The sequence below is a fragment of the Lissotriton helveticus genome, chromosome 4_1 (genome assembly GCF_964261635.1).
Source record: "Lissotriton helveticus chromosome 4_1, aLisHel1.1, whole genome shotgun sequence".
NCBI classification, from domain to species: Eukaryota; Metazoa; Chordata; class Amphibia; order Caudata; family Salamandridae; genus Lissotriton; species Lissotriton helveticus.
In genome coordinates this window covers 420,513,934-420,532,133 of record NC_136063.1, presented here as the reverse complement: position 1 = coordinate 420,532,133, position 18,200 = coordinate 420,513,934, and the positions used below count along the sequence as shown (strand labels likewise).

Sequence of the window (18,200 nt, the reverse complement as noted above, 5' to 3'; positions counted from 1 at the left end):
ACTTAGAAGTTAGATAAATAAGGATTTAGGACACTTCCGGGGTAGCTAGAAGGAAACAACTAAAAGCCTAGACACTTGGATAGCCAATACCCTTGGGAGCACTGAAGTACTCTCGTTACCTCACCCACGGACGGCGGGTGCATAGGTATGAAGATGTGTCGGGTTTCGTCGTTCAAGTCTATGGAGCCTGTGAAGAAAGATGCTGCAGGCGACCAGGAGGAAGATGTCTGGGTGGATCCAAGGGTGGATCGAGGATGAAGAGGACCTGAAAGCAGAGGGGACAGAGTCTGGGTCACTAGCCAGTGACCGGGTGGAACCAGGAAGGAGCCAGACGACGTCGAGGAGCAATCAGGTGCTGTCTTGAAGCTTGTCTCTTCAGCCACGCGGACCAGGAGGCGTCGAGGACGACCAGGTGCTGGAGGCGAGCTGTCCCATGAAGGTTCTCGCAGATGGAGTGGCAGACTGCCGGATTGGAGTCAACAAGCCTTGGCAAAGGCACCCCACGCAGGATACAAAGAAGGCTTCTGGTGCAGACCAGCAAGGTATGAGGTGCCTCACCTTTGCAGGGAGGCAAGTGCCAGTCTGGAGCAACCAGACCAGCGAGTTGGTTCAAAAGGATTGTCGTCACAGAGGCTACTAGCCAACGGGCCAGCAACCGGACAACGCGTCGAGCAGAACACAAGCAGAAGGGCCCCACGCAGAACTCGTGGAGTGTGGAGTGCTGATCTTCGGTGCAGGTGGAGCTCGGATTCGGGGTTTCTCAGTCCCCAGTGCACAGCTTCGAGGATGCCTCAGGAGCTGCACAGTTAGCAAGTTGCAGGCTTTTCAAGATGTCCGGTCCCACGTGTCTCGTCGCCTCCACGGATCTCAGCTATGCTGCAGACGTGAAGAGAGGGTCAGAGAGGTCTGGAAGTCTGGGTCTTGTCAGGCTCTGTGCTCGGGTTCCGGCGGGAACGTCGACAAAGCAAGCCGTTGATTTGCTGGATGGTGCCTGGTCGCCCAGGGTGGTCACTCCTTGGCCACAAGGGAGATTCTTCAGTCTTCAGCTTCAGCAGAACGTCGAAGGTCCAGAGTTTCGTTTCAAGTTTTTTTTTTGTAAAAATAATTTTTATTGGCATATCAGTTCAAATCAGTGCAACACAATGAGTAATATATGCAGAAACATCCGATGACACAGGAGAACTGCACTTTTCTTGATCAGATGCCATTAACAATAACAATCCCGTTACCGCCCCCTCCCCGGATCCCACCCCCCTGGTCAGTGCGCCAGCTTCGACTCTCTTAATAGCTGATAAACAACAGACAGTCACTTCCCCAACCCAGTCGAGGGGAGGAGGTAGGTAGTGCACCTCAACGGGGGACCCTAACCCCCAAGATCTCCCTCGTTACATATTACAGTGGTGTATTGCACCGGGAACGGGGAACCTCACAGCAGAGCCACCCTATGGAGTCGCTATCTCGCCATCCTCACTCTGGTCATTCTCTGGCAATTGGAGTGCAGTCACTAGGGCCTCCCATGCTCTTGCCGACTCTAACGCCCTGTCGTCATCTAGCCGCCTGGCCTGTCGCAGCCGCAATGCGCTCTCTGCCTTCGCCCACCACTCCAGAGCGGACCACCATCACGAGTAACTGGGGCCCCGGCTAGATTTCCAATGCATGGTGATCTCTCGTTTGGCTAATATCAGGCCCAAATCATAGAATTTGCTGGTAATACGAGTGCGGGGTGTATGAGGGAACCACAACAGTAAGCAGACGCCCATGTCCGCTTCAATGTGCCGATCCGTGACAGCATTCAGGCAGGCCACCACTGCTTCCCAGTACTCAGTGAGCTTTACACAAGACCATAACATGTGAGCAAAATCCGCGTCCTCTACACCACATCTGGGGCAGAGTGAGGATGCGCCCTCAAAATATCGCGAGATCTTAGCTGGCGTCAAGTATGCACGGTGAAGGGAGAAAAACTGGACCAGCTGGAACCTGGCATTCCTAGCGCCCTTCCACGCTCGCCGCAAAAGCTGCGGCCACGCCGTCTCAGGGATCGGTCGCCCGATATCCCCCTCCCCCTCAGCCCATCCAGGGGTTGCAACGGCGCAGTCGACAGTCTCCGGTAGAGGCAGGTGATGGCCTTGTGAGTGCCAGCCGCCATGACCACATACTGACAGCCCGCAGATGTCGTCGGTTCAGAAAGGCCCTTCTTCCAATGACTCCGGATACCGGCCACCAGCGAGGCATGCAACAGATAGTCCCCCCTCGGGAGGCCGTAAGCGTCATGCAGCTCCTGAAACGAGAGCAGCGATCCCTCTTTGTACAAATCACCGATCATTTGCAGGCCAAGTTCCTCCCAGGTCGCCAGCGCAGACCAATCCCCCCCATGCGGGAAGGCTGTGCACATCACTAGTGGGATCTCGGGAGCATAAGGGCGAGCAATGCCGGACCGCCTATGGCACCGCAGCCAGCAGTTTCTAATCGTCCGCTCCTCCCCTGTGAGCTGGGAAAGGTCCAGCTTCTGGCCTAGAATTATAAAGGAAATAACGTGTCTCGGGAAGATGGCGCCTGCGGCCCCCTCTGGGCCTCGGAATTCCAAAGCCACTGCCTGGGTAAGCCACTGCAGCTGTGCCGCCAGATAGTACCATTCAAAGTCGGGGGCTGCTAGTCCCCCGTCTGTTCTGGGGCGCATCAACGTAGTCAACGCTACACGCCTCCTGCCCGCTCCCCAAATGAACTCAGTAATTAAAGAGCGAAGTCTGGTGAAAACCGATGTCGGGATCCAGATCGGCAACGTGCGGAACAAGTATAAGAGACGGGGTAGTGCCACCATCTTTAATAACGCCACTCGCCCCGCGACCGATAACTGAAGCGACCGCCAGAATCCCATGCAGCCACTTAGGCTCCGGATCGCTCTTTCAATGTTGCCTTCCAGGAAGTCCAACGGTGATCGGTATATGTGCGTGCCTAGATAAGGGAGGCAATGAAATTCCCATCGCAGCTCACCCTCCGGTTGGGAGTCGTCCGCCCCCGGCACCAACGGAAAGAGGCAGGATTTCCCCCAATTGACCCTCAGCCCCGACAATCGGCCAAAATCCGCCAGCAGACGCCTAGCTCCACCCAAGGCAACATCCGTGTCAGCCAAAAACAGTAGGCAGTCGTCGGCATAGAGGGATATGTAGTGTGTGTCGCCTCTCAGCTGAAGGCCCTCATACGCTTGGCCCATACGGGCATGAGCAGCTAGGGGCTCTATGGCGAGCGCAAACAGGAGGGGGGACAGGGAACATCCCTGCCGGGTCCTCCGTCCCACTCCGTAGGGAGCAGAGATGGTAGCCCCTGTCCTGACCCGAGCCGTGGCCGCAGCATAAAGCAGGGCGGTCCACTTCACAAACCGCTCGCCCAACCCGAAGGCCCCCAGCACTCGAAGTAGATACGGCCACTCGACGCTGTCGAACGCCTTCTCAATGTCGGTCGACGACAGCGGCACCCGGCAAACCAGCAGCATTGCCCCCCATAACCCGAAGCAGCCGGCGCACACAGGTGGCGGTAGTGCGTTGGGGGATAAAGCCTGCTTGGTCTGAATGCACCAAAGCACGCATGTGAGCCAGTAGCCGCGTCGCAAGAACCTTACTCAGGATCTTATCGTCCGTCGTAAGCATGGACAGTGGACGATAGGCCAAGCGTGAGCTAGCTGCGCCGCCCCGCTTCAGTAAGGGGATTATCAAGGCCTCACGAGCAGTCGCAGGTAGGACCCCGTTTTCCCAGGCCTCCCGATAAACCGTCAGTAAGCGCGGTATCAATATATCCGCGTAGGCTGCATAAAACTCGATCGGCAGCCTATCCGTGCCAGGGGTTTTACGACGAGCCGTGTGTTTAATGGCGACTCGAATTTCTCCCTCATAGATGTCACCGCCCAAGCGATCCGCATGCGCGGAGTCGAGCCGGGGGAGCCGCGCCGCTTGGAGAAACCCATCCAGCTCCTCTGACACGCACGGCATCTCGCTCCTATAAAGGTGCGCATAGTATGTCAAAAATTGGTCATTGATCTCCGACTGGGTGTACACCGCGTTCCCTGCCGGAGTGGTCAGAGCCACAATCGGAGTACCGCGGGTCCCCGGCTCGGCCAGCCAGGCCAGGAGGGATCCCACCTTGTCGCGCTCGGCATGAGCCCGGGTCAGGAATTCCTTGTAATCGAAGCAGCGCAGCTTCTCCGTCGCCGTCGCCACTTCCTCCCGCGCAGCCGAAACCGCCGCACGAGCGTCAGGGGCCATGTGGTGGCGCCGCTCCTCCTCGCGCAAACGAGCCTCACTCCGCATAACATCCTGCAGAAGAGTCCTACGGACTCTCGCGGTAGCCGAAATACAGACTCCCCGAACCACCGCCTTAAAGGCGTCCCACTCCAATGCTCTACTGGAGGCAGTGTCCGCGTTAGCAGCAAAATAGCCTTCCACCCCATTGCCTACCTCGGCCTTAAACACCGCATCCTCCAACGCCAGCGGGTTCAACCGCCAGGTCGGTATAGCCTGGCGTTGCCGCAGCCACTGGACCACTACGAGAAAAGGGTTATGGTCAGAAATTGTTTTAGCCAAGTATTCACGGTGGCGAACCAAACTTTGAACATCCGGCGAGCACAGAATGCTGTCAAGGCGAACATGAAGCGCGTGTGGGGGGGAATAGAACGAAAAATCCTTCTCTGTCGGGTGTTGGGTCCGCCATGCATCAACCAGGCCCCTGCCCCTCTACGCCACTTTCCCCTACTCTTCGCCAGTCTGTGTGCTGCCGCCTGCGCCAAGGGAGGGTGAGACCTGTCTAACTCCACATCCAGTACAGAATTAAAGTCCCCCCCCATCAAGACCGCGTTGGCCAGTACTGTCGCCAGTTTCCCTGATAGTCGTGCAAAAAAGGCAGGTTGTTCCACATTTGGGGCGTAGACGCTGCAAACAGTCACGTGTCTCCCATCCAGGCGGCCCTGTACAGCTACAAACCTCCCCTCAGGATCAAGCAATGTCTGCAAAGGTTGGAAAGGGACCCCGGCCCGCACCCAGATCAGAAACCCCCTCGCAAAAGCTGAATAGACCGTATAGAACAGCTGTCCCCTCCACCTGCGCTGTAAAGCCCGCCCCTCCGTTTGGTCAATATGCGTTTCCTGCAGAAAGGCTATCTGAATCCCCCTCCGAACAAGATAAGCATGCACCCTGTGGCGTTTCAGCATAGAGTTCAGTCCCCGCACATTCCAGGTCACACACTTCAATTCAGGTAGGGTCCCCATTCAGAGCAACTAATACAGTCTGGACGAAAGATAAAAGTCTAGGCACACTGACAACCTCCCAAAACCAGCCCTGGAAACCGCCCAACAATCCCATATCCCACCCACCCCCAGAACAGACCCCAAACAGTAGAGTCCCATCCAAAAGTCAATATCCCAAGTATAACAGTCTCCGGTAACTACCAGAGTCCCACAATAGGCGTGAGATAGGGAGGGTGGCCTGTCGCTACGTCCAACAGACCGTGAGCTGCCCGTGTCACCTGGCCGGCCCTCCCCAATGCACCCCAAATGCCCCACATCCCCACCCCTGCAGAGGTAGAAATCACCAACGGCGGAAGGCAGTCCCTCCGCAACAACACAGCTCTCCGCTCACCCAAGCCGCATGCCTCCACCCCAAGCCCAGACAAAGGCCCGGCTGCAAATACAATACCAGCACGGCGGGTCCAGGGGATTATTCGTCCAACAAACCATCAGCTGTCCCAGGCGTGACATGAGGCGGCCCGGAACCACCGGCACCTGATTCCTCCGATGCCACCTCCTCTGAGCCCTCTCGAGAGCCCGTCTCCACTGCAGATGTCGAAGCCACCGCCTGGGAAATATTAGAGACCGCCCGAAGGGCCTCCTCGCGCTCCAGCGCAGTCTGCGAGACAGATGGCGTCCCAGCCTTCGGCGGTCGCCTCCTAGGCCTCCTGGTCCGTTTGGGTCGCTGCGCCATCCTCCGCTGCTCCCCAGAATCGGGACGACCATCCGCACCAGCCTTGTAGAGCTCCAACCAGTCCCAAACTTGATCCGGGGAATTGTAGAAGAAGGATTTACCATCCAACATAATCCGCAGGCGGGCAGGAAACAAAAGGGAGTAACGGATCCCCTCCTCTCGCAGAGCTTTCTTGACTGCCAGAAAGGTGGAGCGCTGCCTCTGGACCTCAAACGAGTAATCTGGTTAGATGGAGACCTGAGCGTTGTTCACCCGGTAGGGGCCTAGCGCCCTCGCCTTTCGCAGAATAAGATCACGGTCTTTGTAATGCAGCAAGCACGCCACCACCGGACGTGGCAGCCGGCCCTCAGCAGGAGGTCGAGCAGGTACTCGGTGAGCGCGTTCCAAAGTGTAGAACGGGGTCAGACCCTCCGGAGCCACCACGTCGCGCAGCCAGGGCTCCAGGTAGCCCAGCATGTCCGCCCCTTCAATTTTCTCGGGCAGGCCAACCACGCGTATATTGTTGCGGCAGTTGCGCCCCTCCGCATCCTCCGCCCTCTGCTCCAGGAGGTACACCCTGTGTCGCAGCTCCCCCAGCGCAGTATCAGTCGCCTTGGTCGCCGGTTCCAGTGCGTCCACTCGGATCTCCGCTTGCTTGACCCGGTCCGCCAGCTTAACGTGGTCCGCCCTTAGAAGCCCCAGGCTCGTGGACACCTGTCCGATGTCTTGGCGCAATGCCTCCCTGGTATCGGCAATGGCTTGCAAAATCTGTTCCAATTGGCCCTGTGGCAGGCCCGGGGTCGAGCATATGTCCACTGTAGAGCCTTGGCTGCATGCTGCTCCCTCCTCCACCTCCGTCGGGGGCTTCTGGCGTCTCCCCATGGCGATCGCCGGCCGCAGGCGTAGGGTGCCCTCCAAAATTATGTCGTCGAGGGCGCAAGGCGCGTTGGCGGGTCCTCAGCTGCAGGGTCGCTCCCTGAGGCGCGCCCGCCACAATGCAGGGGGCACCGGGCCCAACACCCCACAGTAGGAAGTCCGCCGCTGGCAGCACGTGAGTCCCCCGAAAGTCGTGGGTCCCAGTATCGGCCAGGGGGGGTCAGCGCTACAGTGCGCCAGATCAGCACCAGTCCCAGGGCTACAGTGCCCAACCAGCAGCCTCCACGGGGCAGCAGCGCCCACGTCGTCAGCTCCCTGCAGGCTCCCCCAGGCTCCAGGCACGTCGGAGGCCCCCCACGCTGCCCCCTTGGGGCACTCACCGCCAAAGTCCACGGCGGTCAATCAGGAAAGCAGCTGGGCAGCAAGGCGCCTTCCACTTGTCGTCGATTCCCAGAGTCTAGTCGGGTGCCCCGGGTTCAGGTCAAAGAAGCCCCCGCTGTCGCCTGTGCTGGCCTGGCCCCTCAGCTCACGGGCTCCACTAGCCTTCCGTGTCCCAGCGCACCCGCTGGGCCGCCCGTTCTCCGCTGCCGGAGCTCCGGTCGTGACGTCACCGACCCTCACAGTGGTCGGCGGCCGGGCAGCTCACTCCGCAGGTCGGCCACTCGTCCAGCCGAGGTCGGGGATGCAGCCGAGCACCCAGGCCGCTGCAAAATGGCCGGTGCCGCGCCGGAGAGCTCGGGCCCAGCGCGTCCCCGCGCTGCCGCCGGGACAGCGTCTTTGCTCCAGGGAGAGCCCGATAAGTCGCGGGCAGGGATGTGGTCAAGCCCCGGCCAGCCAGGCCAGCGAAGGGGCTAAAACACAGGATAAACGGGAAGGCCGTGGCGGAGCTCGGAGCTCACACGTCCATTCCTAGCAGCGGCCAAGCCACGCCCCCGTTTCGTTTCAAGTTTCAGTTCAGGATCAAATCTGAAGTCCAAGGACACAGCTCCTACCTTTATACAGCTAAAAGGGGCTGGATTAGTTCCTAGGTCCCTCCTATGGGTGGGACCAGGAAGGAGGGTGGTTACACCCCCTTACCTTTGTCCAGTTTCGCGCCCGAGCTGGGGATGGAGTGCCCCAGCAACCGGTTTGAACTGGGGTATGCAGGAAGCACCTAGTGTGCCTCAGGCAGTGTCTCAATCTATTCAGCCCTCCCTGTGCCAATACACAAAGTCCTGTCTGGGGTGGTGCTCGCACCTCTCCAGGCAGGAAACCTATTGTCCAAACCTCTGTGACTGGAAGTACTCCCAGCAGCAGGAGGTCAGACTTGTGTCTGTGGCTGCAGCGTCCATTTTGTGACGCTGGGGTTCTGGTTAACTTTAACCGGGATAGTCAGCAACAACATGTCTTCTCCCTCTAGAAGGGTGGAATGCTACCCCCGTCGCCAGGATTGGCGAGGGGGTAGTATTCCAAAGCGTATGATACCTTACACGACATGTTTTGATAAAGCCAAACCAGAGTTAGCATTTAACCGCGAGGTTCATAATGCACTTAAGAGTATATGGTATGGCAATATCATAGAACAGCTATAAGGACATGGTTCCAAAAGCTGCAGACAGGCTCAACTCATGCTAGAGCACCATCTCACACATAACCAAGCACTCTGCCTCCAGGATTGTTAAGGCCTGCCATAGGAGTGACTTATAGGTTACTGTGTGTCTATATATAAGGTTAGATATAGGAATACTATACCTAAGCAAGGGGTGATTACAAGACCTTGCCCCAGCTGAGTGATCAGCCAGTTGTGTCAGTTTGAGTGGCCAGCCAGGGGTGGCATAATACATGCTGCAGCCCCTGGTAGGCCTTGGTTATACATATGCCCTGAGTACCTAGGGTACACTTCTACAGGGGCTGACAAGGTGAACCAATTCCCAATTGTGGTTGTACCTAGAGTACAGGGTGTGAATTTAGAGAGAGTGCATCTGGGCTGTGGGTCTGATTAGCAGGCCCACAGCCACATCTAAGTCGAAAACCAGTAAAGCAAAAGCAAAAAGTGGGGCTGACCATAGGAAGCAGACCCTACTCTCCTACAGCCAGGACAACTGGAATTATGCAGCAGTGAAGCACCAAATTATATGGCATGTTTGATTACTTTATTGAATAAGAAAAGGCAAATTATCTGGCATAAAGTGCCACCTTCTTGTGCTGTATTATTGTGTTGTTTTGTTATTTTAACATACTGTCAGGGTTAAAGGTTTCCTTCATCAGTGCCAGTTTAACACCTGAATACAAAGAGCAGCAACTGAAAAGTAAAAGTAAATCTCAGCAAAATGTCTGCCACTGTGCGTGGTGTTTTTTTTGTTAAGTTAGAAGCGAAGTTGATTTTTGTTTGGATGTGCAAATTGTACAGCCGATGGTGGATCAATTGTTAAGAGTGGTGCAACCACAATTATGCGGTAAATGCTGTAGAATTCCAGAAACCCCGTTTATGGCCCTGCACGAGAGGAGAAGCCAGACCGGAGATTCAAAGTTTAGAGCAACAAGAGGTGGTTGTTCAAGAGATGCTATGGCAAATCATTTCCTAGTAAGTAAAGGAATATCGGAACATCAGAATGATGAATATTGCAGCAAGCGATGCGGACATTACATATACTGTTCCTTTAAAGCAATTGACTACTGTCCAATGTTGAAAAGGGACAACATGTGGAACTGTAAAAATGAAAAATTGAGCCATATTTTATAGTTTTTATGGAAAGGGTGACGAAAGGAGGGTAATCTAAAACCTTAAAGTGCAGAGGTATACTATTTCTGTGTGTTTCCATCCCCGCCATGAGGTGAACCTTTGGCAGGCGGTGTGGAGGTTGGCATTTTTTAACACCTTTTACATCGTGCAATTACCAAGTAGAGGGACAATTCCCCACTGAATACATTTTATTTGAAACAAGTAACAATATCATCATGTTGCGCTCTGGGCTAGCATACTTTGGCTTTCACTAAAAAGCCCAAATGAGGTGCAGAGAAGGCGTTCTCGCCAGCAGCGCTATGTAACTGTATGTATCCAGCTGAGGTTGCGTCCATGGAGTGTAGTACGTGGAACCCGCAGGTGATGTGTTCTGGGTACTCCCTCCTTGTACCCTTGCATTAGCTTAAGACAACTTCCAAGTCACGTGTGTGGCATACTGTGTGTAACCAGCTAAGGCTGCATCCATGGAGTGTGGAATGTGGGACCTGGAGGTGATGTGTTCTGGGTACTCCCTCCTTGTACACTTGCATTGGCTTAAGACATCTTCACTGTTACGCGTGTGACATAGTATGTGTGGCCTTATTCTTTGTATTGAATGTGCAAGGAGGAAGTGCCTTCTTAATCTCTGCTTTCATGTTGTCGCTCTCACTCGATACACCCCTCAAACCCTTAACATTTCTTTAATAATGCTCTCATATGGAACATATATTGAAGAAGAAGGTGAGGATACTTGCCCCTGGATAGAGGCAGTGGTAGATCTAAAACCTCTACTTACAATAGAAAAGGTAAGTAAAATCATAAGAAGCTTAAACCTAACCCGTGCTGCAGGACCTGATAACCTGCCAGCAATTATCATAAAATCCCAGCAAGATTGGTGGGCGGAATGTCTCTCCTGCATGTTCTTGGCGATATTGGAGTCAGGCAAGATCCCTGAAAAATGGAGGGGAGTAATAATTAGACCTATCCACAAAAAGGGTGACAGAAAAGCACCAACAAATTATAGACTTATTAACCTGTTGTATATTGGGGAATAGGTATTCTCCAAAATAATTCTGGGTAGTCTAAAAGACTGGGTGAAACAGTGGCCAATCGTGCCAGTGAAACAAGGAGGTTTTAAGAAGGGGCATTCCACGATCGATCACTGCTTCGCACTGTGGGCCGTAGCGCGGAAGTCTGTGGAAAAGAAGGGGAAGCTATGCTGCTGCTTCATCGACTTCCGCGCAGCATTTGACCTAGTAGATAGGAGATGCCTGTGGAAGTCCCTAAGAAATTACAATATCCCAAAGGGGCTCCTGGAAATTATCCACGAGCTAGATAAACATAATTGGGCGCAAGTCATCAAAGATACAGATGGAGCCTTGACTCATATTGATTAAGAACGGTCTAAGGCAGGGATGTGTATTAGCCCCCTTACTGTTCGCAATATATCTGGCCGATCTCCCAGCCACTTTAGAAGTGAACAGAAGTGCTAGCCCTAAAATGCATGGTTAACATTTGTCTTGTTTGCTGTACGTCGACGATTTGGTGATTTTTGACCAAACAGAGATCGGACTACAAAGGAAGTTATCTGCCTTTAATGAATATTGCTTGGCCAAATGCCTGACTGTAAACATGGACAAAACTAAAATCCTATGTTTTAGGAAGAAAACTCAGAATTTTAATTGGTATCTGGGTTCTATCAAACTAGAAATCGTGAACGAATATAGATTCCTAGGTATCTGGTTTGAAAAGTCTTTAAAATGGGATATCCATCTGGTAACCCAGAATGCCAAAGCGCATAGATCAGGATGTGGGCTAAGGAAATTGAACCAAATCTATGGGGATATGTCACATAGACCTTTACTGAAAGCCTATAAGGCAATGATACCCCCACAAGGGCAGTATGGGGCAGAGGTCTTGTATTTGAGTGGGAAGAACAACTGGGACATTGAGGAAGGGAAATGTCTAAAACCATTAATGTCACTGTCTGGCTCCTCTATGATTCAGGCAATCCGAGAAGAGCTAGGATTGACATCATGGAACATACAGGTACAAGTGGCCCTTATAAGATTTTGGAAAAGATTGGGATCTGAGGAAGTCACAAAAGTGTCACAATGGTGTAAAGAGGAGATTTTGAATAGCGACCTAAATTGGGCCAAGGTGGTTAGAATGAAATTGGGCGTGATATGTAAAAACCTAAAAGTAAAATTTGACCAGGCAACACTGTCGGTTGAAGCCTCAAATGGGGAGCTTAGAATGGCAGGAAAAGAAGTATTGAGGCAAAATGACATGATATACCTGGGAAAGAAAGTATCAGTCCACTATATGATGAATAGTTGGGAGAATGATATGTGGTACCCTTATTTGGATTCACTACCAAATGCGGCACTAAGAGCTGAAGTGCTCAGGTGGAGAATAGGGGTTAACCATCCGGTATCTCATGGAAATAGAAGAGCAGAAATGGTACAACCGGATGGTAAATATCGCTGTGGATTAGGTACAAAATGCGACAATGTACATATTTTATTAGACTGCCAAAAATTTGTGTTGCAGCGGAAATTGTTTTTACGGCCCATGTTTTTAAAATATAGTATAACTGAGCGCCTGTTAGCAATTAATCTACTTACTGACATGCCAAATCTTGATGTAGCAATCGGCATGGCGAAATATATGAAGGCGGTAAAAAGGACCCTGTTGGAAACCTAATAAGAACTGCATAGAAATTGGCATGGAAAATGCTTAAAGAAAACTATGTTTAGGCTGTAACACTATTTTCATGTCATAGCTCAATGGTATTGCTTATCAGAACTTTAGGAGTATTGGTATAGGGAATTTTTAAGCTGTGGGAGGGAGGTAGGAATTCCCCCTTTTTAATGTATTGTTTTTACAAATTATTATCGAAATTGTTGTATATGTTTTAAATTATTTATTGTAATATGTATCATGTTGTTTAGAGACCAACGGTCTAATGAATGTACTTTTACTGAACTGAACTAATGCTCTCATGTTTCTTATTTCCTCCGTGAAATTCGTACCCAAGTGAGCAAAAATGTAAATGAACATTTAGAGATTCCTACAGACACTCTACTAATAAACGTTCATACGTGGATATGCTGGCATTTAAATGAGGTGAACATAATAAGAACAGAAATAACTACACGAAAATATCGAAAATGTTTTCTAAATGCAATTTCTAGTACGTAATTTTAAAATTGTCAAAAGCCGGAACATTTCTAATATTTCCTTTACAAGTGTGATCCTGACCTAAAAAATAAATAGTCACAAACAATGAAAACTAAGCACATTTACTTTACGTAGTTGTGTGCATCTGCTGGTGAATTAAAGATTGCAATAAGCATTTATCTGTTGGAAAACTTTACAGCCCTCCTGGCCCAGCTCTCCCTACTTGTCTTCTATCTGCAGTGAGCACCACAATACTAAAACTACAACTGCAGCAACTCAGTTCTACATCTGCACAACCACAGCAACAGTACAACTCTTCAATACAACTCTTCAACTACAACATTTTTAAACTCTGCCACCAAGTACTTGAAACTGAACATCTACAGTAGAAGGAGCATTACTCTTGAACTGGTTGTCTGCAACATTCACACTCTAAAACTCAACAACTACACATCTACCAAAGCACAACTCAACAAATGCACAACTTTAGTTGTTCATGTCTACAAAAATATCACAACACTGATAGTGCACATCAGTAGCACTTTCAAATGAACACCTAAAACAAGTCTGTAGTTATTTAATTGCACAGCGACAAAACCTTGCAGCTCTACAATTGAACACGTAAAAAACACACTAGAATTCCATAACTACACGTTTATAAATACTACAAGGCTTCAGCTTCAAATCTCCAAAAGTGTAATTGTATAGCTCTATGCAAGTGTACAAATGTAGCACTACCACATTAACACAGCCTGAGAGAACACGTCGGCAGTACAACTGTAGCGCTACTATAGCAGTACAACCACAAAGCTTCAAGAAACAGCTACATTACAGCACTACATCACACCAAGAACACATGCAGAACTACAAGAACAGCATTACAACAACTCCAACACTAAAATGATAACAATACAAACACTACAGCTCCAAACCGAGATTTCAATGCTATTCCAATTTGTGCATCATGATCCTGGCATCTAGTGAACTACTGGTGTCCAGGATTTGTCCCAGGCAGACACATGTGCCACACACCATAGTAGAAAGCAACATAAGAACAAGCAGTAAAAATGCAATGGGTCTCCCCTTTCATTAAGTTAAAGCCATTTGCTTTGGTATACAATACCATTAGCAAAGCAAATGGCTTTAATTTAATAAAAGGCGAGACCTATTGCATTTTCAATGCTTGTTTGGCAGTGTTGTCTTTCTGTGGTTAGATCGCTTTAAAGTGTCAAATATTAACAATTATTTTAAACATGAAGGGTTCATACCAAATGGAAAGTATAAATACAGATAATATATTTATTAACATGTGTAGGTGTTTTAGGATACGCTGTGTGTCATCTTGAAACAACTGAGTCTGAAGAACAAAAAAAAGCCCCTTCCTCCTTGTTAAAACACTAAATATGATTGTTTCGGTTTCACAAATATATTTTCGTGATTCTAAACAAGCACGGAATATTATTTTTTGTGCAATTATAAAAAATCGACGTTCTAAACAAAAAAAGCAAGTTAAAATATTGTACCCGTTCCCCAACAAGGTGCAGTGACAGAGTCCGAGCCGTAGCCGCTTCTTTATAAAGTCAGATAAAAAATGTTTGCATTTGCCTTTTAAACTTCCTCTAACCTCTTTCGAGCCCCTTCAGTCTCCTAAAATGTACTGATGTAAAAGAGTGAATGTTGCCCCTCCCTGCTTGTCCTGGGTTTAAATTGATGATTTATTCTTAACGATGAGTCGCTCCCTAGAATTGAAGTTTTTATAATTCAAGGATCATCGAGTCATGGACCAACCCCCGCATGGAGAGCTAAAAATTAGTTTAATCACGGAGAGGGTTTCATTTCGATGCCCCCAAAATGTCCCTTGCTGAACCCTCGAACCCCCCCTTAACGTGGTTACCCGATAGGGAGGTTGAAAGAGTTCATTTTTAGGGGTCTTTGTGTGAACCCCTCTTTGTCTAGCAGTAAACACCGATCCAGTATCTGACAGTAAGTTTTAAAATTTGTTTTATATTTACAAGTAGCATTTTTCCACAAATTAAGTTCAAATTCTTAGCTTCTGGGGTGCAGTCCCCATCGGAGCTGGTGCGCGGGCGTCTCCTTTAGGGGTCAATGGACCAGGGCGTGCGTCTATGTGTGGTTTTAGGGGTGTAGGATTAAATGACTGCACGCCTAGATGCTTAAGAGAGGAACGGATGACGTCACCAGAGCTAAGAATTTCAGAAAAAGCACAGAGAGAGTTGGGGTGTGTGTGTGCTGCATGGGGGCAGGGGGGTGGGAAGAGAGAGCCGAGAGACGAAGGGATAGAGTTTGGGTGGGAAATGGGGGGGACAGAGACAGAGGGATGGGGTTTTTGGTGGTAAACTAGGGTCAGAGACTTGGAAGGTTGGGACAAATATGAAAGAAAGTAAAGAAGCGCGGCCCGTCATGGGAGGGACAGAAGATGTACACGCGGGGACTGCCTTTAGTGGCGGCGAAAAAAAAAGTCTCCAGTGTATCATGCCGCCAGTAAATCATCCAATCCCCACGTGCACATCTTTTGTCTCGTTTGTCTCCCCGTGTGCACACCGGAATCGTATCGATTCCAAAAGGCCTCTGCATGGCAGTGCAGCGTATGCGCTGCTTTCGCCAGGCCGAGACCTAAAAAGACCAGATTGTATTACTTGCATGTGTTAAAGAGGGGGACGACTGCAGCTTCTGTAGACAGGCTTATGCTTTCAGCATAGATGAGCCTGTGAAGTGGTGTTGCAAAGGTCCCCGGGACCCTAATGCAAGAAAGGAACAATAGGTCCCTAGCACTCTAGGCTGATAATAGAAGACAGTCATATTTGGGATGCTGTAGACCGAGTATCACTACACATGCTGGCCTAATGGTAGCTAGAGGTCTGAAATGTCTTTATTCTACCCCTCTTTTCCCTGCCCTCACTCTCTCTGTTCCTCTTATCCCCATCCTCCTTTCATGCTCTCCTTTCAATCCCTCCCTGTGTCTCTTCCCTTCCTGTCTCTCACTCGCCCTTATTGCCTTCCTCCCTTTCTTCTACCTTAAATCCTCTTCCTCTTTCCCTCTCTCCTCTGCCTTTGTCCTGTCCTCTCCCACTCTTCTCTCCACCAAAATCCTATAAAACTACCTGTTCAGTCTCTTTCTCCTGCTTATTTCTATCTTGCATCATTTTCTCTCTTCTTTACATAACATCCTTATTTCTGCCCCTTTGTCTTCCTCTACCCTATCTCCCTTTGCTCCGCCGTATATCCGTTTCTCGTTCTGTCACTTTTCTCTCTTCCTTCTAAGTTTCACCCTTTCCCTTTCCTTCCTTCCATCATTCCTTTTCTTTCTTTTCTCCATTTCTCCCATTTCCTCTAGCCTCTCTGCTCCAATCTCCCACCCGGCCACTTTGCCCCAAGAGTATACAAAGTGTCAGGCCCCAGGCATGGTCTGTTTTTAAAGCTTTCAAAACGCTAATTGCAGTTGGTAATGGGTGGACGGGGTAAGACTCATCCCAAGCCTTGCACAGTTGGGTAGCTCTTATAGGGAATGATTGATGATTCAAAATAATATGTATAGTTAATCTGTGCTTGATTATGAAACATTTTCACTTCTCTGCAATTGGATTTCCTCATGAGCAGACGTCCTAGCCAAGAAATCCTTTTCATGGGACATTGCGGACAAAGGAGCTGCTAAAACATTTTGGAATTGAGTCTAAGCAGGGTTAGGCACACATATAATTGCCACATATGTGCTTCCCCAAAAGAGATAGTGTAAAGAAAGAACTGTTTTTAACAAAACCACCAGTGAAAATACCTGATATCAGCACTGTGCGACCGCTAAACTCCATTCTTCGTGCATGACACTTCAATGCATCCCTCCATGCTCAAATCACAAAGCCTGACTTTCACAAAGTAGATCCTTGGCACTTGAACCTTTGTCTGCAGTCAGTTGATTGCCAATAATGGTACTTAAGCTCCACTTACGGAGCTGAACTTAGCAAAACTGAGCGCTAACTGTCACACAGTGATATAGACAGAGATGCAATTTAGTTATAGAAACGAAGAGGGCTTCAGAATAGTAGGCTGACCTTCTTCTGGTTATATGGCTGTTGTTTATATGTAAACATTCTCTTAATTCAAGTACATACGATGACTGTGAACTTTGTATTCTTTCAATTGCAGCTAAAATTGAAGTCCTGCTGTGTGTTCTGTCCAAGTGACAGCCTTCCATCTCCAAGCACCATTGTTTCTGGTGATATTCCTGGAACTGTGAGAAGCTGGTACCATGGCCAGGCCAGCATGCCTGGAACTCTTGTGCTCTGTTTACCGCAGATAAAGATCATGAGCGCGGGGCACAAGTATATGGAGCCGCTGCAGGAGATCCCTTTCGCAGTGGTACGGCCAATTCTTGAAGAAGGTAACTAATTCCTGAATTCTTTTTATGTTCCCAACTGAAAATTGACTATTTTTTGTTGCATTTTCCCCTGCATTTGATATTTTAGTTATGGTGATATTTTAACTTATAACGTGTCATTTTGAAGGTTTCATTTAGACTAACAGCAACTAATTAAGAAGTATTGTGGCAAGTGCTTTGATTTGCATGCCACTTTGTTCAGCCCAGAGGCTCTGCAATATATCTGACCCGAAAATACAACTACCATCAGATTTAGCTTCTGGCACTTATGCTGTTGGGGAGAAAACCCAAAGTATGACAGAGGGAGGCGGTCGCTTTCTGCTTCGGAAAGTGACAGGTGGCATGGGGAGACAGAAGAGGGTAAAGGCGATGACGGAGACATAGATTCACAAACCCCCCCAACTACCAAACCCCACATACATCCATTCACACCGACACACAAACGCACATGAAGCTGAGCAAACACAATCATACTGCATATGCCAAAATAAATATTTAGTTGTGGTACAACCTTCTAGGGTGGGTTATTTTTTTTATTCACTGTTATTTACTGCATTATTAGGGTTGTGTCCTCCGGACTTAAATCCAACGTCTTTCAGTCCATCAAAAGGTTGAATCGTGTGTGCACGTGTGTGTGTTGTATATATCTGAAAGAAACGGGTTAGTGTTAGGTTCCTTACCCTAGAATATCCCCAGGCGTAAGACTGGATCCAGAAAGTTTTCGTCAGCAGTACCCCTGCACGTCTCTAGGCGTCGTCTGCAGCTCCACGTCCGTCGTCGGCGTTGTGATTGCCGGGATGACGTCGTCGGAGTACTTAGACGCCGCTCTCGTGCTCTGACGTCAGTTCTTCTTTCTTCCGTGCCAGCAAGCGCAGATCCGGGAAGAGCAGTACTCTTAGTAATTTTTTGACTAACTTTTTTGATCTATTTTGATCACTTTTCAATTTGACCTTCAAATCGCGGTGCCGATAGGAATGCCTGGTTTGAAACCTTGCGAGGCCTGTCACCGCCTGATGTCGGTGACCGACCCCCACCGTCGGTGCCTTTACTGCCTCGGGCCGACCATGATGACAAGTCATGCTCCGACTGCCGGGCCTTGACC

The 18,200-nt window shown here is 49.7% G+C and overlaps 1 protein-coding gene across 6 annotated transcripts in view; it reads left to right on the top strand.

Moving 5' to 3' along the window:
- VPS13B (vacuolar protein sorting 13 homolog B) overlaps positions 1–18,200 on the top strand; it is a 3,181,000-nt gene that overhangs the window by 1,537,986 nt on the left and 1,624,814 nt on the right. For all 6 annotated transcript variants that reach the window (XM_078686964.1, XM_078686965.1, XM_078686963.1 and 3 more), the window contains exon 23: positions 16,867–17,101. In XM_078686964.1, the coding sequence (XP_078543090.1) occupies positions 16,867–17,101 (235 nt within the window). The remainder of the gene's footprint in view (positions 1–16,866; positions 17,102–18,200) is intronic.